At 39.6% G+C, this 23,951-nt stretch overlaps 1 protein-coding gene across 1 annotated transcript in view; it reads right to left on the minus strand.

The window, feature by feature from the left end:
- LOC126071728 (cytochrome P450 4X1-like) overlaps positions 1 to 22,914 on the minus strand; it is a 58,422-nt gene extending 35,508 nt beyond the window's left edge. The window contains exons 1-4 of the mRNA XM_049875963.1: positions 22,650 to 22,914; positions 5,869 to 6,010; positions 4,468 to 4,512; positions 1,976 to 2,103 (exon numbers count right to left, since the gene is read on the minus strand). Coding sequence (XP_049731920.1) covers positions 1,976 to 2,103; positions 4,468 to 4,512; positions 5,869 to 6,010; positions 22,650 to 22,826 — 492 coding nt within the window. The 5' untranslated portion in view covers positions 22,827 to 22,914. The remainder of the gene's footprint in view (positions 1 to 1,975; positions 2,104 to 4,467; positions 4,513 to 5,868; positions 6,011 to 22,649) is intronic.
- Between the last annotated feature and the right edge of the window lie 1,037 nt (positions 22,915 to 23,951).

Genomic DNA, 23,951 nt, shown 5'->3' on the forward strand with positions numbered 1-23,951 from the left:
ATAGATCAAGAGGCAGTTGTTCAGACAGAACAAGGGGATACTGATTGGTTTAAAGTCAGGAAAGGTGTGCGCCAGGGTTGTATTCTTTCACCATACCCATTCAATCTGTATGCTGAGCAAATAATCCGAGAAGCTGTACTATATGAAGAAGAACGGGACATCAGGATTGGAGGAAGACTCATTAACAACCTGTGTTATGCAGGTGACACAGCCTTGCTTGCTGAAAGTGAAGAGGACTTGAAGCATTTACTAACGAAGATCAAAGACCACAGCCTTCAGTATGGATTGCACCTCAACATAAAAAAAAATGATAAAGAAAACAAAAATCCTCGCAACTGGACCAATGAGCAACATTGTGATAAACAGACAAAAGACTGAAGTTGTCAAGGATTTCATTTTACTTGGATCCACAATCAACAGCCATGGAAGCAGCAGTCGAGAAAGCAAAGGGTAAATCTGCTGCAAAAGACCTCTTTAAAGTGTTGAAGAGCAAAGATGTCACCTTGAAGACTAAGGTGCACCGGACCCAAGCCACGGTTTTTCCAATCTCATCATATGCATGTGAAAGCTGGACAATGAATAAGGAAGACGGAAGAAGCACTGACGCCTTTAAATTGTGGTGTTGGCGAAGAATATTGAATATACCATGGACTGCCAAAAGAACGAACAAATCTGTCTTAGAAGAAGTACAGCCAGAATGCTCCTTAGAGGCAACGATGGTGAGACTGCGCCTTACATACTTTGGACATGTTGTCAGGAAGGATCAGTCCCTGAAGAAGGACATCATGCTTGGCAGAGTGCAGCGTCAGTGGAAAAGAGGAAGACCCTCAACAAGGTGGATTGACACAGTGGCTGCAACAATAAGCTCAAGCATAACAACAATTGTAAGGATGGCTCAGGACAGGGCAGTGTTTAGTTCTGTTGTGCATGGGGTCGCTATGAGTCGGGACCGACTCGACAGCACCTAACAACAACAAACCTAAACCAAACCCATTGCCGTTGAGTCGGTTCTGACTCATAGCGATCCTATAGGGCAGAGTAGAATTGTGCCATAGCATTTCCAAGGAGTACTTGCTGGATTCAAAGTGCCAACCTTTTGGTTAGCAGTCGAACTCTTAATCCCTATGCTACCAGGGTTTCCTGATCCTGTATAGATACTTCTTAAACAACATAACGCTCAAGGCAGACACTTTCTACCAGTTACGGTAAACTATTGTTTGGTTTTAAGAAGACTTCAGGGGATGTTTTTGGTTTAAGTTTTAAAGATTCTCTCAGGGCAATGGTCTCAGGGGTTTAGACACTTAATCTTTGCTAGGTCTTTTACGGCCTTGATAGAAGCCGTGTCCATTCCAACCTCCAAATCTTTGCTCAGGCCAACTCATTCTAATTACAATTCTCTCATCTATATTATTCATGCAAGGAGCCCTGGTGTGCAGTGGTTAAAGCTCTAGGCTGCTAAACAAAACGTTAGTGGTTTGAACCCATCAGCCACTCCATGGGAGAAAGATGCAGCAGTCTGCTTCCTTAAAGATTTCAGCCTTGGAAACCCTATGGGGCAGTTCTGCTCTGTCCTAGAGGGTTGCTATAGTCAAAATCGACTTGCTGGCAATGGGTTTATTATCCAGGCATTGAAGTCCTGCCCATGTTTTGTGGTAAATTTGAGTCTCCTCTCATATCTGAAGTTGCCAATACTGTTCCTCATTTCCTTACCTCTCACCTATGCACTTACCTTCTGAATCTTACCAGTTTACTGCCTTGATCTTAAAATACAGAGACCTAGACCGTCAATTTCTATCTCCCAAAGAACTTGGCAAAAACTATCATAGACACCTGTTGCTCAATCAGTACTTGTACATTGATTAATTTCTAGAAATAACTCTCTTCTGATTTTCACTATCCACTAAGCATATGCCTAATGCATTCCCTTTTGGAGGCATTTTGCAATGCACCAGCGTGCCCTCATCCCTTCACTTACCAGCATTGTGTTCACAGAATGGACCATCACCTCAGCATATGGTTTCAAGATGTTCAAGTGGAATCCAGGGGTTAGTAGGTGGCGGTGCTGGAACCACTTGGGTCCCTCTAGATTCAATAGTCCTTGTCCTTGAGAAATAAAAGGTACACAACCTCACGCCATTTACTTAGGTGAGATGAAGAAGGAGAGGTGAAGAACACAGACAGCAAAGAGTGACCATGATACATGGGTGGTTGTGAAGTAGTGAAATATCAGAGCAGTGTAGGTATATTAGGATTGAGGTGAGCTTTATATCTGGGCATGAGTATATTTAACATTGTGAGAAATACCCCAGGTTTTGAAGTCTGATACAACAGGGGTGCTAATCCTAAAATCAATTGCTACTCTCAAAGAGAGAAATTGATGGCAGATATCTTGCTTTGATTTTGGGGTTTTCTTTTACAACCAAATATTCACTTAAAAAAAAAAATCTCTGACCAAAAATTAATCTGTCATCAGCTTTCCTTTTACCCAAAGTTGCAAATCCTTTCTTTCCTGTTGGAAGCCAGCTTACTAAATTTGAATTTAAAAAGAAATAGCTGGATGAAGGGGCAGAGACCATCTTGTAAACTGATATCCGTTGATCTCAGTAAAAGGAGGAGGGAAGGGTTCAATCAGTCATGTTAAGATTAGCCAATGGTTGGTCTTCTATATTTCTCCCTCCTCTTCTCTTTATAAGCCTCATTGCACCTAGCTTGTTTGATCCATTTGCTTTTTCTGGAATCAAAATGGTCTCCCTATATACATATAGAATAACTGCTCAGAATAAACCTTATATTCAAATTTCATTGAGTTTTGATTATTTTTAACACTATCTATGTAGTAATTGAGTAAGCTACTTAATCTTCCTGAAGCTTGGTTTTCTCAGCTATAAAGTATGAAACAAATACTTCACTGCTTGCTGTGCAGATTAAATTATGGCACTTATATATGGCACTCAGCTGAGTCTTTAGTTCACAATAGAAATACAACAATTATTAATTTCCTCTCCACCCCAAACTGAGACATAAGCTACAGTGTGAACACAAAACACTCAAGGAGCTAGACAAGCGTATCTACTCTGTCACCAGATATCCTCTCCCTGAGCCCTGGTCTGTGAGTTTCACACCTGTGAATGCCAGAAAGCAGAAACACTTATCAAAGCCAAGGTTTCACAACCTTCTATTGCTAGAGAAATCATTAAGGATTTGGCTTTTAAAAGACTTCTAAAGTTTATTAATATATAATTGCCATCATTCATTGAGCGCTTACAACATGGCAGGCTCACCATGCATGATGCAAGCTGGTACAATGCCAGACATTATACTAAGTCCTGAAAATATGTATCTCATTTAATCCTTACACCAGTCCAGCAATATGACTCTCATCCTCATTTTCAGAGTTGAGGAACTGAGGCTTAGAGAAATTAAGTGCCTTCTCCAAGATCACACTCAACTAATCAGTGCGGGGCAGGATTCACATATAAGTGGCTCTAAATCCAAAGTCTATATTCTTCCCAACATAATACCATTATGTAACTACAGGGCTCAATTTATCTGATCAATGAGTATTGTCAAAATGTACTTTAGAGCAAAGCTTTACTGATTTTGCTCATGGAAGAAAAACACAAACAAAACTCCCAAAAGAAAGGAAAAGATCCAGGAAAGGAGAGAAGGAAGGACAGAATGAAGAAAGGGATGGCAAGGCTGCAGTTTAAAGAGAGGGAGCAGATTCACTCCTCTGCTGCCTTGAGAATGAGACTTTGGAGAGAGAAATGGATGAAGAGAGTTTCTAGGAAGTTGTGCTATATTGACCTTTGTCAGAGAATTAATACAGACATCTTACTTTGATTTTAAGGTTTTTCTTAACCATAAAACCAAATATTAAACATAAAAATTCCTGACCCAAATTTAATCCCGCCAGCAGCTTTTTTTTTTTTTTTTTTTACCCAAAGTAAATTGTTAATCTTTTTTTTTTTTTCCTATTTGAAGAAAGGCTTACTAAATTTAGATGTCAAAAGGTATCCTGGCTGCAGGTGAGTGTAGGGCCAGGGCCATCTTGTAACCTGATTATCAGGTGGTCTCAGTAAAATGGGGAGTATAGAGTTCAATAGGTCATTAGCCAATGGTGATCTTCTATACTTCTCCCTCCTCTTCCCTTCATAAGCCTAACTGTAACTAGCCTACTTTAGCCATTTGCTTTTTTTTTTTTTTGGAATCAGAATGGTTTCCCTATATGCATATAGAATAACTGTTCAGAATAAGCCTTATGTTTCAATTTCTTTGCATTTTGATTATTTTTAACACCTTAGAGCTCCCTTCTTTCTGGCATTTCCTCTAGATAACTTTCAGTCTAGATCTACCTTACTCTTAATACTTTTGGATTCAGATTTGAGTTTCTTCAGAATGCTATACTGTGGCAAGAGGAGAAAACCACTTTTATTTGGGCTGCACCTCTCATTTGCACATACATACCAATACATGGACTCAAGAACCTGTTCGGGAACTGGGACTTGGGATCTGCAGGAAACAAAAGACAGCATTAGGAGGAAACTACCAGTCAGAGTCTGCATTTGCCTGTACAAACTACAAAAGGTGACCAAAAGGAAGCCCAGTGCTCACCCCCTGCAGCTGTTGGCAGGCTTGGGGAACTACAAGCTCTGGTTTAGGAACCGGAGAACAGCAATCCCCACAAGGCAGGCAGGTAGGCAAACCCAGATTCTTCCCTTGTTTATACCCCTCCAACAGAAACAGAGGTTTCCAGAAGGTTGCAAAGTTTCCAGCACAGAAGTTGGGACAGTATGTTCTTGTTGTTAGTTGCTGTCCAGTTGATTCTGATTCATAGTGACCCCATGTGTTACCCAGTAGAATTGCTCCACAGGGTTTTTTTTTTGCCTGTAATCTTAGTGGAAGCAGAGCAGCAGACCTTTTCTTCCGTGGTACCGCTGGGTAAAATTGAGCTGCCAAAGTTTAGGTTAGCAGTCACATGCAAACCGTTTGTGCTATCTAGGAACCTTTGGGACAGCAAGCATATCAAATCCTTTTTGGACAGCAGATTAACTATTAGAGCAGAGGCCAGCAGACAGTAGAGGGTAAGATACAAATGCTTCTTGGAGGTCTTGTAAACCCAAACCTGGAAGTGTTTTACAGCTCTTGTCCTTCAAGAGGTAGACAAGAGACCAGTCAGAGCCAGAGGACTGGGAAACATGGAGACTTTCAAGAAAAGGCCATTTTATTTTACTACGTTTTATTAAGCGTGATGGAAACAATGGCTTAGGAAAGAAAGATTCAAATATGGGACCTTGGTTTTACAAAATCAAAAGAGCAAAAAATGGATATTTTAGTTTTGTGCTACTGTATAATTCACCTATGGAAAAGGGTTGGATGGGGAAGGTAGATGACTCACACCCCAAAAGGGAATATAGTTGAGAAATATGCAGAAAAGAAAAACAAAAATTGGGCCAAGACTAATAAATTAGCAGTCTAGCATTCAGGCTTACATACTGAACCAGCAGAGGAAGAGCTACTCTAGATACCCACTGGAGACATATGCTCAAGAAAGGGGACAAAACTGGGGGTTGTTGCTGATACTGAAGTCACAAAACCAAGATGCAAAGGAAGTCCCTGGCCCGGGAAATCTGGTGATGGCCAACTGGACTTTAAGGGGAGCCCTGAGCTAGACAAGAAATTGGGGATGATGTGGGAATCTCCTTCATTATTGGTGGGAAATCTCCCCATCCCTCCTTTGAAGTCTCTTAAACGCCTGATACTAATCTTTGCTTCGGGACCATTTGCGTACTTCAGAATTTTGCCTGTGTGTTTTGGGCATACCACTCCTAGGAGGATTAGTTCTCTGAGATTTGACCCTTTTCTTACCTGTTCTGCTTAGAAAGGTCTTTGCATACTCCGGGTCGTAGATATAGAAAAATGCCTGAAAGGGTCCAACCCAGCGAGGGAAGGCACAAGGATATTTTTCTACAAGTTCCTCAAGTTTCTCCATTTCATCTTCCTGAAGAAACTGCAGTAAGAAAAATAAAGGAAGTTAGAGAAGTCCACCAGTCTGGAAACTTGTCTCTCTTACAGATACAAGCTGAACTCAGAGCCTGGAGTATGTCACACCAGCAGAGGGACCCGAACCCTGTTTTGGAAGTCGGTCAACATGCTTTCTTTGGGATTTCTAAGCTTGGGGTATAATTTCCTAAACAAGCCTAGTGTATTTATCTTTTCAATATGAATATATTTGTACCCCCAGACCAAGTTACTGTTGAGTGGCATATACAGTGAGCTGTTCTACCAACAGAGAAGGTGAAGTCGTCTGAGTCACCAACACTCCTAAGTCTCATCTACCAACATCACATATTTAGATTAGGAGGGGGTCAGGATTTTTTTTCATATGGGGAAATCCAAGTAGTTGGTAGATCAAGCATGACATCCCCAATATTCAGCTCACTGTTGCATCTCCTTTTTCTCTCTCAAGTTATTGATCAGTGATTCTTGCCCATGACTTAACAGCAAATGCCTCTCTCTATAAATCTGCTGACTCCATTTACAAAGAAAATCCAATTCTTCTCCCCTACAACAGAGAGGTGTGAAGCTTGAATCAAACCCAAATATAAAACTCTCAGTTTTCAACATTTGTAAATCAGAGTACAATACTACCATCAGAGAAGGAATTTATTTTTTATAAGCAGATTATTAATGACTCATTTAAACAGTTCCTCTCCATCACTGAAAATAAGATTCATTTACATCCACCTCTCGAGAAGGGGTACCTGAATATGTGTGTCTGCATGTGCCTATCTACACATATTGACATGATAGTGGGTGTCCCGACCCTGAGGCTGGCAATTCTTCATAGTGTGACCAATCACACAGCATTTGCTATGTGATTGTTCTTGCTCTCACAAGTGGTGAAAAATGTTGGCTGCCATAGATCAAGAGAGAGTAGTTCAAACAGAACAAGGGGATTCCTTGTGGTTTAAAGTCAAGAAAGGTGTGCTTCAGGGTTGTATTCTTTCACAATATTTATTCAATCTGTATGTTAAGCAAATAATCCGAGAAGATGGGTTATATGAAAAAGAACAGGGAATCAGGATTGGAGGTAAATTAATTAACAACCTGTGATATGCAGATGACACAACCTGCTTGCTGAATGTGAAGAGGACTTGAAGCACTTATTGATGAAGATCAAAGACTACAGCATTCAGTATGGACTACATCTCAACATAAAGAAAACAAAAATCCTCACAACTGGACCAATAAGCAATATCATGATAAATGGAGAAAAGATTGAAGTTGTCAGGGATTTCATTTTATTTGGATCCACAATCAAAGCTCATTGTAGCAGCAGTTAAGAAATCAAAGGGTGCATTGCATTCGGCAAATCCACTACAAAAGACCTCTTGAACATGTTGAAAAGCAAAGATGTCACTTTAGACTAAGGTCCACCTGGCCCAAGCCCTGGTGTTTTCAATTGCCTCATATGCATGCGAAAGCTGGACAATGAATAAGGAAGGCCGAAGAAGAACGGACACCAAGAGGACCAACAAATCTGTCTTGGAAGAAGTACAGCCAGTATGCTCCTTAGAAGCAAGGATGGCGAGACTACGTCTCACATACTTTGGACATGTTACCAGGAGGGATCAATCCCCGGAGAAGCACATTATCCTTGGTAAAGTAGAGAGTAAGGGAAAAGAGGGAGACCCCTCAACAAGATGGACTGACACAGTGGCTGCAACAATGGACTCAACACAACAACAATTGTGAGGACGGCGCAGGACTGGGCAGTGTTTTGTTCTTTTGTACATAGGGTCGCTATGAGTCAGAATCGAATAGACGGCTCCTAACAACAACATACTCGAGGTCGTACTTTGGCTCAAATGGACTTGTTTTCATTTTCTTCAGCTTCAACTTGAACTTACATACAAGCGATTGATGGTCTGTTTTGCAGTTGCCCCCTGGCCTTGCTCTGATTGATGACACTGAGCTTCTCCATCATTTCTCTATGCAGATGTAGTTGATTTGATTCCTGTGTATTCCATCAGGTGAGGTCCGCGTATATAGTCATGGATTATGTCGTTGAAAAAGGTATTAGCAGTGAAGGAGTCATTGATCTTGCAAAATTCTATCATGAATCTCTGGTGTCATTTCTATCACCAAGGCCATATTTTCCAACTACCAACCCTTCTTTGTTTCCAATTTTCACATTCTAATCGCCAGTAATTATCAATTCATCTTGATTGCATGTTCGATAAATTTCAGATTGCAGAAATTGTTAAAAATCTTCAATTTCTTCATCTTTGGCCTGAGTGGTTGATGTGTAAATTTGAACAATAGTCATATTAACTGGTCTTCCTTGTAGGCATATGGATATTATCCTATCACTGACAGCTTTGAACTTCAGCATAATTCCTGGAATTTTTTGTTGTTGTTGTTATTACAACATCATTCCTCTTCAATTTGTCAATTCCAGCATAGTAGACCATTAAAAATAAACTCTCACATTTATGGTCAATTAATTTTTAGCAAGGGTACTATCATACATTGGACTGTGTCCCCCCAAAATATGTGTCACCTTGTCTAGGCCATGATTCCCAGTATTGCGTGACTGTCTTCCTTTCTGTGATCAGATGTAGCTGTCTTCCATTTTTAATATTATATAACTATTCTTCCATTTTATGTGTTTTAAATCCTAATTTCTATATGTTAATGATGCAGGATTAGTGTCGGGTATATCTAGAGTCACCACCTTTACTCAAGTCACCACCCTTACTTAAGTCATACTTTTTATTTTACAAGAGATAAAAGGAAGGAGAAGTGAGCAGAGAGAGAGAGGGACCTCATAACTATGAAGAAAGAAGAACCAGGAGTGGAGTGCATCCTTTGGACCCAGGATCCCTGATTGGGAACATCCTAGATCCAGGGGAAGACTGATATGAGAAAATAAATTTTTGTTTGTTAAAGCCATCCACTTGTGAAGTTTCTGTTATAGCAGCCCTAAATAACTAAGACAGGTACCAAAACAATTCAAGGGAGAAAGATTAGTCTTTTTAAGAAATTGTGTTGGAACAACTGACTATCCACATGTAAACGAATAAAGTTGGATCCCTACCTCAGACCATATATAAAAAATAATTCAAAATGTACCAAAGACCTAAATGTAAGAAGTAACATTATAAAATTCTTGGAAGAAAACATAGAGTTAAATCTTTCTGACCTTGATTTTGGCAACGCTTTCTTAGATTAAAAAAAAAAAATTTTTTTTCTTTTTCTTAGATCTGACACAAAAACCACAGGCAACAAAAGAGAAAGATAGGTAAATTGGACTTCATTAAAACTGAAAATTTCTGTAATTCAAAGGACACTATCAAGAAAATAAAAAATAATCTCCAGGATGGGAGGAAATATTTTCCAGTCACATGTCTGATAAGGGACTTATATCTAGAACATATAAAGAAATATTATAACTCAATAATAAAAAGACATATAACCAAATACAAAAAAGGGAAAAGGTCTGAATGGACATTTCTCAAACGAAAATATACAAATAGTCAACAAGCACATGAAAAGATACTCAAGATCATTAGTCAACAGAGAAATGCAAATCAAAACCACAGTGAGATACCAGTTCATATCCACTATGATGTCGAAAATAATAATAATAGTAAAAACAGATAATAACAAGTGTTGGTTAGGATATGTGATAAACTGAAGCCTTTCTACACTGTTGATGGGAATGTAAAATGGTGCAGCCACTGTGGAAAATAGGCTGGCAATTCCCCAAAAAATAAATAAACTAAAACATAGAGTTAAACATAGAATTACCTTTTGACCCAGCAACTCAACTCCTACACACACACACACACGAAAATGAAAACATGTCTACACAAAAAATTTGTACATGAATGTTCATAGCAGCATTGTTCATAATAGCCAAAAGGTAGAAACAACTCAAATGAGCAACAACTGATGAATGAATAAACAAAATGTGATATATTCATACCGTGGCATACTCAGTCATGAAAAGGAATGAAGTACTGAAACATGCTACAGCATAGATGAACCTTGGAAATAGTATCCTAAGTGAAAGAAAACAGTCATAAAAGACGGCATTAATATAAAATGTCCAGAATAGGCAAATTTATAGAGGTATATAGTAGATTAGTGGAGGCCTAGGGCTGGGGAGATGTGGGTGGTTGAAGGGTGATGGGTACGGGGTTTCTTTTTGAAGTGATGGAAGTATTCTAAAACTGTGATAATGGTTGCACAGTGAATATACTAAAAACTACTGAAATGTACACTTTAAATGGGTGAATTGCATATGTGAAGTATATTTCAATAAAGCTGTAATCAAAAAATTACATATACGATGAAGCAAGTTGTCTACCAGATGACAGAATAGAGTAGTGGTTTCAGCAAAAAATGGGATTTGCTTTAACAATGGACTGATGGGTGTGTGACTAACAAGCCAAACCAAACAGTAGAGAAAGAACTAGAACGAGGAAGAAGCAAGGCACCAGTTGCTGAGGACACAGAGCTAAGACAGGATCCTGCCTAACCCTGTACAGACCAAATAGTGGAACTTATGTTTTATTTAAGAAACATTTACATAGCACTTACTATGTGAGTTCAAATATTAAACAAGTTTATCCTCTGAACAACCTAATAAAATAGGTGCTATTATTCTTTCACACATGATGTATAAATTATTCATTATAACAGAATTGTAATAATTCATGCTATAATACAGATAAGAAAAACATATCTCCAAGGGCATAAAGGACAGAGAACCAATGCTACCAGAGGACCTCATAGAAAAAGTAATATTTAACTTGGTTTTTGGAAAATGAATAAAGTATCCAAATGGAGATGTGAAAAAAATTCAAAATGAAACAATTATGTAATAGAACTAAAAATAGAAATTTCTCATACATTCAGGAGATGGTGAGAAGGTCTGTGCTGACAATCAATTTAACAATATTTTAAAAATTATCCTCTCCTTTTTCAGCAATGTGTTAACTCTCAGCTTGAATCTATCTTCACTCTGGCTGATTACTCTAACCAATCCCTCAAGACTTTACTCAGATCTGTGCCTTTCCCACAGAACTTTATGATTGCCCTTTGAATTGTATGTATTGTGTTGTATTATAATGGTCTACTCACTTATTTTACTTCCCCAAGGGTTCATAAGCCCACGAGGGCAGGGGACTGTGTGCTGACAACTGGCACAAAGGTGATGTTTAACAAATGCTTCTTGAATGGATAGATGTGCTTAATAAATTCAAGGTAGTGATGATAAGCAGATTTCTAGTAGCATAAAGGTTTACTGCTCTGCTGCTAACCTAATGCTCACAGGTTTGAACCCACCACCCGTCCCATGACAGAAAAGACTTGCCGATCTGCTCCAATAAAAGTTACAGCTTAGCAAACCCTATGGGCAGTCCTGCCCTGTTATACAGGGTTGCTATGAGTCAGAATTGACTTGACAGCACGCAACAACAGTAATAGTGATCATGAAACAAAAAGGGGCTTGTTTATAGACACTTCTACAGCAAAAACAGTAATACCTGGTGACCAAGGGAAAAAGCAGGGGTTAATATAGTTCACTTCAATGTCCCCCAAACTTCAGTCATTTGTGGGCCAAGTTAAATCTGCATTATTATTTAATTTAATTAATATTTAAATTGATTCATATTTATATAAATCAATGTATTTTCAAAGGAAATTTTATATCACTGTGAAATCACAAATTTGATATGATATCTATATTTTTCTAGTACACATGAAAAACACATAACTATTAAAAATGTTTTTCTATGTTCCACCTATGTGTGAGAGATATATACAAACTTCCATTTCCAATCACCAAGAACAACTGGAATAGTCAGGTAAAATAGCAGGAAGAAAAAACTTTGAAAAAATCAGAGAACTGTTGGGATAACTAGGATTTAAGTAGATAAAATGCTAGAGACAGGGGGATCTTATCAGAGAGAAGAGCCATCAATCTGCCGCCGCTTTTTCCCTCAGAAAATTTGCCAGTTCCAGGCATAGGACAGGGCAGATGGCCACTACTAAGAGGTAGATGAACCAGCAGCAATTTCAGGATTTAACAGGGTTGAAGGAACAAAAAACAAAGGCTTGAGGATCTGTGATCCTAGTGAAAAGGGAGAGGCAGAAAATTGACTCCAATACTCTTCCAGTTTTACCCTCAAAACATGTGCCAAATTCTCGGGAGCTGGGTTAGGTGGGAAGCTAGAAATTCAGAAAGAAAGCCTTGGAGAATCGGAATGAAATTTCTGGCACCTTGCGGTGCTGCATAAATGAGGATTAGGCTTCCAGACCCTGCAGGGAAGAAGAGCCCTCATAATGACTCCAGCCTCTCAGCTAGAACACTGGAGACTTAGGCCTTAAATGGACTGGATTAAGCCAATGAGCCCCACTCATTCAATCAAACTACAAGGCATGACAAAACACAGGACCAAACGACTGAAAACCATTAAAAAAAAAAAAAAAAGAAGACGACAATAGAAATTGACTCACAGGTGATCCAGATACTGAAATTATTAGATAAGGACTTCTGAATAACCATTATAGGTGTTAAAGGAAATAGAAGGCAAGAAGGATACAATGATTTAAAAAATGAAAAATTTTCCCAGAGACTTAGGCTCCATAAAAATAATCAAATGAAAATTCTAGAGCTGAAAAATACAATTACAGCTAAATCCCTGCCTTAGGAAGTATTCAAGTTACAATGGCTGCAATTACAACTGTCCTTTTTTTTGTGTACATCCTATCCTTAGTAACATGCACTACATACAATGTTGCAGTGTGTAGTTTTGCTCATGTTATCATTCTCAGATGTTCATTTGTTGATGTTCAACTTTATGATTTACTGTTCAAAACACTGTTGTATACATTTAGTTTTCTAAATTTAATCAGGGGTTTCAGTTGCTTGAAAACATAGAGCCAAATGCTGATCACTTTGCCAAAGCTGACAGACAGATTTGGTAAGAAGTGAGATGTTACCGTGAAATATATGAAGAAAAAAAGATAAGGATCATACAAATAATTCTCACTAATTTTCTGACTAGAACACCATCCCCACTCTCAGGAATAATCCAGATGATCCAGAATCTTCCACAAGTAGAGTTATTACCACAACTAACAAAATGCCAATGTCGTTCAACTCTTCTTCACTACCAGAGTATATTTTTAAACATGTAAGTTTATATGTAAGGTTTCCAACCCCCAAAGACAAATAAAGATCTGATTTATAAAAGTACTGATAATAAAAGGCAATAATAATGAAAACTAAAAAAAAAAAAAAAATTTGAGGTATTCGACTTACATCAGAATCGACTCACGACTCAGTTGTCAGGATGGAACCCCACTGTAAGTCAGAGAATACCTGTACTGATATTAAGAATTCCATTTACTGCTTTCGCAGGAAACTTTTTTCAGATAAGGCAGAAAAAAGCATTAGTGAATTGGAAGGCTGGTTCCTGAAGTACAGAAAGGAAGAAAGAATAGAAAACACAAAACAAAGGAGATATATGGGTCTGAATGAAAAGTCTAACATACATGTTCTTGGAATACCAGAAGGAGGGAATAGAGTTATAATGAGGCAAAAGCACTATTTAAAAAGAAAATGGCTGAGAATTTCTGAAAACTGATGAAAGATATCCAATCACATATTCAAAACTCGAACTGGATCAAATCAAAGAAAGCCATATAAGCTCATGATAGTAAAATTTCTGAAAACCAAAATTTTAAAGATAACTAGAGGGAAAAAAAAACTTATTATTACTCTCAAAGGAATAAGACTGATAGCTGATATTTCAACAGAAATACTGGCAGCCAAAAGACAGTGGAATGATGTTATTAAAGTGCTGAAAGAAAATAATTTCCAATTTAGAATAACAAACTCAGAAAAAATAACCTTAATAAGTGAGGTGAAATAAAAGATGTTTAGACAAAAACCTGAGTAAATTTACCACTAACATTTAAATAAATAGTTAAAAGAATACTTCAGGCAGAAGGAAATAATCCAATATGGAAGCATGATAATACACAAAGGAGCAAAGATCAATTGAAAGTTTAAATACATGGGTAAATATAAACGAATATTCACCATTCCAAATAGTAATAGTGTCTTGTAGGGTTAAAACAGATGCACGATTAAAATGAATGAAGGGACTAAGTGGAGTTAAAGTATTCTAAGCCCTGGTGGTGCAATAGTTAATTGTTCATTTACTAATTGAAAGGTTGGAGGTTCAAACTCACCCAGCAGCTCTAAGAGAGAAGGGCCTGGTGTTCTGCTTCCATGAAAATGTAAAGATTACTGTGAAGAAAACCCTCTGGTGGCAGTTCTACTCTGTCATATGGGGTCACTATGAGTCAGAATTGATTCAGTGGCACCCAAAAACAACAGCATTATGGGGCAAAGAGTGAAAGTTAGGTGAGGTCAGGGAGGGTTCCAAACATTAAGTTTCTATTATCCTGTCTCTGTGGAGTCAAGACATGCTACCCTCCCAGCAGAATATTGTTCATCAGGGAAGGTCACTTGAGCCTCAGTGTCCAAAGTTTTCATTGAGGCTCCGTTATGCATTATGGTTCAATAACTGATTGAACCATTAGCCACGTGACTGAACTTAATCGCCAACCCTCCACCCCTCCTCAGAGGTCAGGCTGATATCACACGGCTCAAAGTTTCAAACTTCTAATCACATGGTTAGGCTTTCTGGCAGGGCTAGCCCCCAATCTGAGTCACCTCATTAATATAAGCTATCCAGGACTCACCGTTGAAAGAAGGTATTCCCCATGAAGAAGTTGTCGGTCTTGCAAAATTCTATCATTCAATCCCTGGCATTGTTTCTATCACCAAGGCCATATTTTCCAACTACTGATCCTTCTTCTTTGTTTCCAACTTTTGCATTCCAATCGCCAGTAATTATCAATGCATCTTGATTGCGTGTTTGATCAATTTCAGACTGCAGCAGCTCATAAAAATCTTCTATTTCTTCATCTTTGGCCCTAGTGGTTGGTGCCTAAATTTGAATAGTAGTCGTATTAACTGGTCTTCCTTGTAGGCATATGATATTATCCTATCACTGACAGCATTGTACTTCAGGATAGATCTTGAAATGTTCTTTTTGATGATGAATCCAACACCATTCCTCTCCGAGTTGTCATTCTCAGCATAGTAGACGATATGATTGTCCAATTCAAAATGGCCAATACCAGTCCATTTCAGCTCACTAATGCCTAGGATATCGATGTTTATGTGTTCCATTTCATTTCTGACAATTTCCAATTTTCCTAAATTCATACATTGTACATTCCAGGTTCCGATTATTAACGGATGTTTGCAGCTGTTTCTTCTCATTTTGAGTTGTGCCAACATAAACAGCAACTATACACATGGACCTAGCCAGGTGCAACACACAGAAATCAATTTGACTACATCTGTGGAAAGAGATGATGGAAAAGCTCAATATCATCAGTCAGAACAAGGCCAGGGGCCGACTGTGGAACAGACCATCAATTGCTCATATGCAAGTTCAAGCTGAAACTGAAGAAAATCAGAGCAAGTCCACGAGAGCCAAAATATGACCTTGAGTATATCCCACCTGAATTTAGAGACCATCTGAAGAATAGATTTGACACACTGAACACTAGTGACCGCAGACCAGACAAGTTGTGGAATTACATCAAGGACATCATCCATGAAGAAAGCAAGAGGTCACTGAAAAGACAGGAAAGAAAGAAAAGACCAACATGGATGTCAGAGGAGACTCTGAAACTTGCTCTTGACCATCGAGCAGCTAAAGCAAAAGGAAGAATTGATGAAGTAAAAGAACTGAACAGAAGATTTCAAAGGGTCGCTCGAGAAGACAAAGTAAAGTATTGTAATGACAGGTGCAAAGATCTGGAGATAGAAAACCAAAAGGGAAGAACACACTTGGCATTTCTCAAGCTGAAAGCACTGAAGAAAAAATTCAAGCCTTGAGTTGCAATAGTGAAGGATTCCACAGGGAAAATATTAAATGATGCAGGAAGCATCAAAAGAAGATGGAAGGAATACACAGTCATTATACCAAAAAGAATTACTCAATATGCAACCATTTCAAGAGGTGGCATATGATCAGGAACCGGTGGTACTGAAGGAAGAAGTCCAAGCTGCTCTGAAGGCATTGGCAAAAAACAAGACTCCAGGAACTGATGGAATACCAATTGAGATGTTTCAACAAACAGATGCAGCACTGGAGGTGCTCACTCATCTATGCCAAGAAATATGGAAGACAGCTGACTGGAAGAGATCCATATTTATGCCTATACCCAAGAAAGATGATCCAACTGAATGTGGAAATTATAGAACAATATCATTAATATCACACACAAGCAAAATTCTGCTGAAGATCATTCAAAAAGGGCTGCAGTAGTATATCGACAGGGAACTGCCAGGAATTCAGGCCGGTTTCAAAAGAGGACATAGAACCGGGGATATCACTGCTGATGTCAGATGGATCCTGGCTGAAAGCAGAGAATACCAGAAGGATGTTTACCTATGTTTCATTGACTATGCAAAGGCATTCGACTGTGTGGATCATAACAAACTATGGATAACACTGTGAAGAATGGAAATTCCAGAACACTTAATTGTGCTCATGAGGAACCTTTACATAAATCAAGAGGCAGTTGTTCGGACAGAACAAGGGGATACTGATTGGTTTAAAGTCAGGAAAGGTGTGCGCCAGGGTTGTATTCTTTCACCATACCTAATTTTTTTATTTAATCTGTATGCTGAACAAATAATACAAGAAGCTGGACTATATGAAGAAAAATGGGGCATCAGGATTGGAGGAAGACTCATTAACAACCTGCGTTATGCAGATGACACAGCCTTGCTTGCTGAAAGTGAAGAGGACTTGAAGCATTTACTAATGAGGATCAAAGACCACAGCCTTCAGTATGGATTACACCTCAACACAAAGAAAACAAAAATCCTCACAACTGGACCAATGAGCAACATCATGCTAAACGGAGAAAAGATTGAAGTTGTCAAGGATTTCATTTTAATTGGATCCACAATCAACAGCCATGGAAGCAGCAGTCAAGAAATCAAAAGACGCAATGCATTGGGCAAATCTGCTGCAAAGGACCTCTTCAAAGTGTTGAAGAGCGAAGATGCCACCCTGAAGACTAAGGGGCGCCTGACCCAAGCCATGGTATTTTCAATCACATCATATGCATGTGAAAGCTGGACGATGAATATGGAAGACGGAAGAAGAGTTGACGCCTTTGAATTGTGGTGTTGGCAAAGAATATTGAATATACCATGGACTGCCAAAAGAACAAACAAATCTGTCTTGGAAGAAGGGCGGCCAGAATGCTCCTTAGAGGCAAGGATGACGAGACTGCGTCTTACATACTTTGGACATGTTGTCAAGAGGGATCAGTCCCTGAAGAAGGACATCATGCTTGGCAGAGTGCAGGGTCAGTGGAAAAGAGGAAGACCCTCAACAAGGTGGATTGACACAGTGGCTGTAACAATGAGCTCAAGCATAACAACAATTTTAAGGATGGCTCAGGACAGGGCAGTGTTTTGTTCTGTTGTGCATAGGGTCGCTATGAGTCGGAACCGACTCGACGGCACCTAACAACAACAAGGACTCACCGTAAGTCACCTTTTTGACATAAACAGATGTGGGTTCCACAATGTATAACAAAGATACTCCAATCACTCAGGAAATTCTAGGATTTAGAATTTACCTCCCAGGAACTGGGGTCAAAGGCCAGACCTTTCTTTGGGTAAATTTAATTATTTACTACACAGGGCTGAAGCACTGGGGAAAAAAAACAGGGGGATTAAATGAAACTCTGCATAACAAATTATTAGACCCCTAGCTCCATTCTTTTCCCTGTTCCCAGAATGCCAGCAGTCGTCTATAGAAGATAGGCAGATCCTTCTCTGGATAAACTGAAAAAAGGTCTACAGATACTGACAATTCAGGTCCTCCAACTGGTTTGCTATTAGATCACACTTCAGGAAAGTTCTCCCCATGTACACAGGCTTCCAAACCTCTTTAGTGTCTCATTCTAGAATGCAAAACAACAGCCAAAGATCATCACACATTTAAGGACGGCCTCCAACATGAAAGACATAAAGCAAAACAAACACACTGCAGTAGCCAGCCTCCATGATGGTACCAATGATTCCCACCTCTTGGTATTGTCCCCTCCCCACATCGTACCAAGATTTGTCTGTGTGACCAAATGCATATAGCAGAAGCAATGGTATAAAAGTTCCAAGACCGTAACATTAGGTTATAAAAGACTATAGCTTCTGTTTGAGGCTCTCATGTGTTCTTTTCTCAAGTGTTGTCTCTCTCTCTCTCTCTTTCTCATCTCTTGCTCTGGGGGAAGCAAGCTACCATGTAGAGAGTAAGGTGACCAACTGTTCTGGCTTGCCTGGGGTTGAGGAGGTTTCCAGGAGGCAGGATTTTTAGTAGTAAAACCAGAAACAACCAGGTACACTGGAATTAGTTGGTCACCCTAGTTATGAGCAGCCCTATGGAAAGGCCCATGTGGTGAGGAAATGAAGCCTCTGGCCATTATTCAGTGAGGAACAAGGCCTGTCAACAATCATCTAATTGAGCTTGGAACCAGAGTTTCCAGCCCCAATTTAGCCTTGAGATGACTGCAGCCCCAAACAACAGCTTGACTGCAACCTCATGAGGCACTCTGAATCAGAATCACCCAGCTAATGCCACTTCCAAATTCTTGACCCTCACAAACTGTGTGAGGCAATAACTTTTTGCTGTTTTAAGTTGCTAAGTTTAGGGGTAATTTGCTAGGCAGTAATAGGTAACGAATACATAAACAGAAAAGAAACTGGAAAAAAACAGAGATAATTCAGAAGGCATAAAAAAAATTTTTTTACACCTGTTATTAATACTTCATAAAAGATATGATAAAAAAAAAAAAACCCTGATGGCATAGTGATTAAATGCTATGGCTGCTAACCAAAAGGTCAGCAGTTCGAATTCACCAGGCACTCCTTGGAAACTCGATGGGAAAGTTCTACTCTGTATGGTCGCTATTAGTTGGAATCCACTCGACAGCAACAGGTTTGCGTTTTTTTTTATTATTATTTTTAAATGATAAGGCATTTCATGAAGCAAAATCAGGATTCTACAACAAAGAGGAATGCAGTAAATTGACTGCAGTAATTGCTCCGATTTATTAAGGTCTCTCTGTGTTCATACACTTTGATAGTGTCTTCCCACACTGACTCTGGGCTTGGCCATGCAATTTGCTTGGTCAATGGGAGAACAACAAACATGACTCAGAGACTTAAAAAGCATTTACACATTGGGGCTTGCCCTCTTGCTATTTTTGGGACCCTGACACTATGTGAACAAGGCTGCGCCAGCTGGCTTAAGTATAATAGACCAGGTGGAAGAGACCTAAGGTACCCAAGATGACAGTCAGCCTTTAGCTGACCCAGCAGCTGACTGCAGATGCATCAGTGAGCCCAGCCAAAATCAGCTGATCTTGGCTCATAAAAGCAAAACCGCCTAGCTTAAAAAAAAAAAATTAGCCCGGCCCAAAATGCCAACCCACAGAATCATTAGCTAAATAAATGGTTGTGGTCTTAAATCATTAAGTTTCAGGGGGATTTTTTAATGTATCATAAGGTAACTGATGCAAAAACAAATGGAAAATAAGACAGAGCTCCTGGAAATTAAAATTACGGTAGCCAGAAAAATTTTAATGTTTTTGGTAGAATGATAAAATTAAAAAAAACAAGGATTTCAAAAAAAATAGAGGCTCAATTCAGGTTCAATATCCAATCAATAGGCATTCCAGAAAGACAGAAAAGAGATTTGGGGATAGGGGAGGGGAGGAAATATCAAAGAAATTTTAGTATTCATTGCTAGTGGCTGCCCATAACCTTTCATCTTTACCACTTTTTTGCACGCCATAACCAGCACCCACATTTATTTACCTGAGGGCTTTTCCTGGCCACTGGAACCTACTTTGCTGCCCATATAACAGGACAGACATGCTGGAAAAATAATTTCCCTCAAAAGCAGCCTTACACCAATAACTGAGAGGAGTTGGTGTAAAAATACTCCAGTTCCCCTGCTCTTCAGGCAGGATAACCCTAAGGCTCTTATACTGGCTGCCAGATTTCTCAGTGGGATTAAGCCCCAGTTATCCACTGTGGTAATTTGCTTGAGAACCAACACTATATTGGCTGCCTTCCCTTGTCTATCTCACCACCTTGCTCTCTATCAAGGTTTCTTGGCATTGTCTCCAGAAAAAACTACTTGCTCTCAAATCCTTGTTTCAGTGTCTGATTCTTGGGAAACCTAAAACAAAGAAAAATTTTACATAGAAAATTCCCCAAACTAATGAACATTCATTTCCAGATTGAAAGGCTTGCCTACCAAGTGTCAGGCACAATAAATGAAATAAGGCCCATATCTAGGCATATATATTAAAATTAAATTTCAGGACACCAGAGCAAGGTAAAGCCCTTAAAGCTGCTAAAGAGAGAGAAAAGGTCATATGATAAGAATTAAGAATCAGAAGGTTATCAGAAGTTTCAAAAGTCATCCCAAAAGTTAAACGAAAATAGAATAATACTTTCAAAATTTTGAGAGAAAACAATTTGCGAAGTAGAATTCTATACCCAGCTAAACTATAATTCAAGTTTAAAAACAGAATAAAGACATTTATAGCCAGTCAAAGCTCAAAAAATTTACCTGACATTCCTTCATTAGTTATCAGGAAGCCACCCGTAGAAATTATGAAATGAATCAGGAAAAAAAGAAGACAAATAAATATTGAAAACTAAGCAGATAACAAAAGGAGGCAGTTAACATGCACGGGAGGGGGGCTCTATGACAGAAAAAAAAAAAATCAAAGGGAACCACTTAAATCAGCAGCAAATGTTTATATAGTCAAAATAATATAAATACTAATTTTTTTAAACAAAAATACGTGATAACTATATTGTGACAGTGGAAGTCAAGGTGTGACTACTTGCAAAAATAACATGCCTATGTAAATAACTCTCCTACACATAACGTGCATAAAAAAGAAAAAGTGCATAGCACCTAGGAAAATAACGAGCGAGGGGATTGCGTGGTTGGCAAAAATGCATAAAGTACGTGCTATTTGTGTAAAATATGGTAACTGTCATAAGGAAGTGATGCCCAGACCCAACCCAGTGCCTCTAAAATTATTAAGAAATACAATACAGTAATATTATTTTACAAATATTTAAGTAGCAGAAGAAACAGATGAAAGAGTTGAAAGTGTTTGCTTTGGAGAAGGATTAGGAAGTGGGGAAGTGGCGGGAGTATTGGGAGAGAGCCAAAGGACTACAGTTTTTTGTTTTGTTTTTTTTTTGTTGTTGTTGTTGTTGTTGTTATAAGCCCTTTGTGACTCTTTGAAAAAAATCAAATCTATTTTTTAAAAAGTATATTGCTAGAAGTCTGTTTTTATTTTAAATGTGAAACTTACCTGATGAGACCCACAAGATCAGGGTTAAATCACAGGGTTTAACATGGTAAAAATTATACCTGTACTTTCTCTTTGGGAAGAATCCCCAAGGCAGACCTCCACTGTCTACCCCAGCTGTCTACCACTGAAGGCCCCAATGTTTGCCACTGTAACATTTCTTCCCACAACTCTCAAACTTAAGCTTTTAGTTCTTTGGACAGAGCATGCTATTTCTCACTTCACATGGTGACTCATGCTGTATGCCCTCCTGAGAACACTCTTCCCACCCCATCCATTCTTTAAGACTGGGCTCAGCCCTTCAGGACTTTCTGCATAAGCAGAGACTTGCACCTTCCTCCAGGATTCCCTTGCCCCTAAACCTCTGCTAAAGCACTCATTACACTTGTTTTCATTTTCATTTTCTCTTTGTGGCCTAAGTCTGCAACTGACTTGAACCCCTTGAGGCCAGAGATCCATCTTCTCTTTGTAATCCTAGTACTTATCATAAGACTGCCACCGAAAATTGGTAGAATGAATGAAAAACTGAATGGGGTGGGGGTGGATTTGGATAACAGGAAAGAAAAAAAGGGTGAGGGACTCCTCTACAAATTCCAATCATCAACAAATCAAAAATATTTCTTGAGTGGTTGGCGGGGGCTCCTCCCTATCTCACAAGCATCTTAGAAGAAAGTTAATTTTCACTGGTTGGAATGGATTAAGGGTGGCAACAATTATGTCCAGACTTTGCATATTTTCTGCAATTAACACATATTATGTAGGATAACATACTATTTTAAAAACAACATATGTGAAAAACTCTTTTAAAATGCAGTATTTTAAATGCAAGAGATTAGTGAGTCAATTAGAGACAAATCTGAGTTGCACCTCTCTTCCTTCTTCACTTTCTGGCCCTTTAAACAGCCCCCTCCCAGCCGCCAAAGCTTCCTCTCCAGTGTCCACAGCAGGGCGTTTCCCTTTTCTTGTAGGGGACCAGGTCTCTAGGGAGTAAAGAAAAGATGCCAAGAGCCACTGGCTGGGCCGAGAGGGCTGTGGTCAGGAAGAAGGGAAGGAAGCCATCGCCTCTCTCCGTGCCCGGCCGGTTTGTTCTGCAGCATCCTCCTCCGACCCTCCCTTCCGTCTACCTTCTGGTGCCCGTAGAGCCAGTGGGTCGGGGGCGCGGGGAAGCAGCGCAGGTCTCGCAGCAGCCTCTGCCTCCGCAGGTAGAGCTTGATGGCCTGCAGCAGCACCAGGGCCAGGCAGAACACGAACGCCAGGTAGAAAGGCCGCGCCCAGCGCGCTTCAAGCCAGGACGACTCCATCGCTCAGCGCAGCGCCGAACGCCGGCCGTCTCCAGAGAGAGGATGAGCTTCCTCCAGCCCCGCTCTTCGGACGGGGGCCCCAGCCCACCGCTTCTCTGAGTCCCTCGGGGCAGCTCCGTGCTTGCAGAGGGAGGAGGAGGAGCGGTGGGAGGGGCGGCTCAGGCCTGGACCGAGGAGACAGGCGCGCGTTCGAACCGGTTATCAATTGCTGCAAGCCTTCATTCCGCCGGAACATCTAATACCAAAATATTCTCCTGGAATGTAATGTTTCAAATGTGACAGTTTTTAATCACGGAAGATTTGAATCTAGATTTTGAAATAATGCCAAAAAATGCCAAGGCTGAGGTAATTGCTTTCTTTTTTTTTTTGTCAAAAATAAATGGTAAATTGCTACATAAGACTGGATTTCTATCAAAAATCTCAGGGGCCTGAAGGTTGGTGGTGGGTGTGTAAACATTATGCTTCTTTGGTGTGGCCCATCCAGTGGCGTGCTGGTAAACCATTTAACAACCGATTCTCACTAGCGTTTTCAATATCCATCATGGCCTAATACAAGCTGCCAACATGAGGGTTCTGAACACTAAACTGGAAGAGATGCAAAGTAGCATACCATTAAATAGTATTTTCACAACTGGGTATAATCAGGACTGGCTACATAATTTGCTGAGCCTAGTGCAAAATGAAAAGGTGGGGCCCCCAAGCCAAAAATCATTAAGAGTTTCAAGATGATGACCAGTACCAGCTGCCACTGAGTCCATTCAGCAGAGCATTAAACCAAGCAGGGGCCTTTCTGAGCACCAGGCCCTGTGTGACTGCACAGGTTGTGTGTCCACGAGGTCAGGCTTTCATACAATAGATGTAAATAACCTCAAGAGAATAGACAATAGTAAACTGTAGTAAAATAATTAGAAAGTGGTGAGTTTTTAGTATTTATTATCTATCATGAACTAGAATCTACAAGCCTGACCTTCCCAAACTGCTGCCCTCGCTCCCCAGCCTTCTTTTATGGGCATTGCCCACAATTTATTCACTTATTTATGCTAAGACAGGCATATACTAGATGTTGGATTTACAGCCCTGAACAGTAGACCCAGCCTCTTCTACAGCTCCCTATTTTCCTCCCCT

The sequence above is a fragment of the Elephas maximus genome, chromosome 3 (assembly GCF_024166365.1).
Source record: "Elephas maximus indicus isolate mEleMax1 chromosome 3, mEleMax1 primary haplotype, whole genome shotgun sequence".
In the NCBI taxonomy this organism is placed as follows: Eukaryota; Metazoa; Chordata; class Mammalia; order Proboscidea; family Elephantidae; genus Elephas; species Elephas maximus.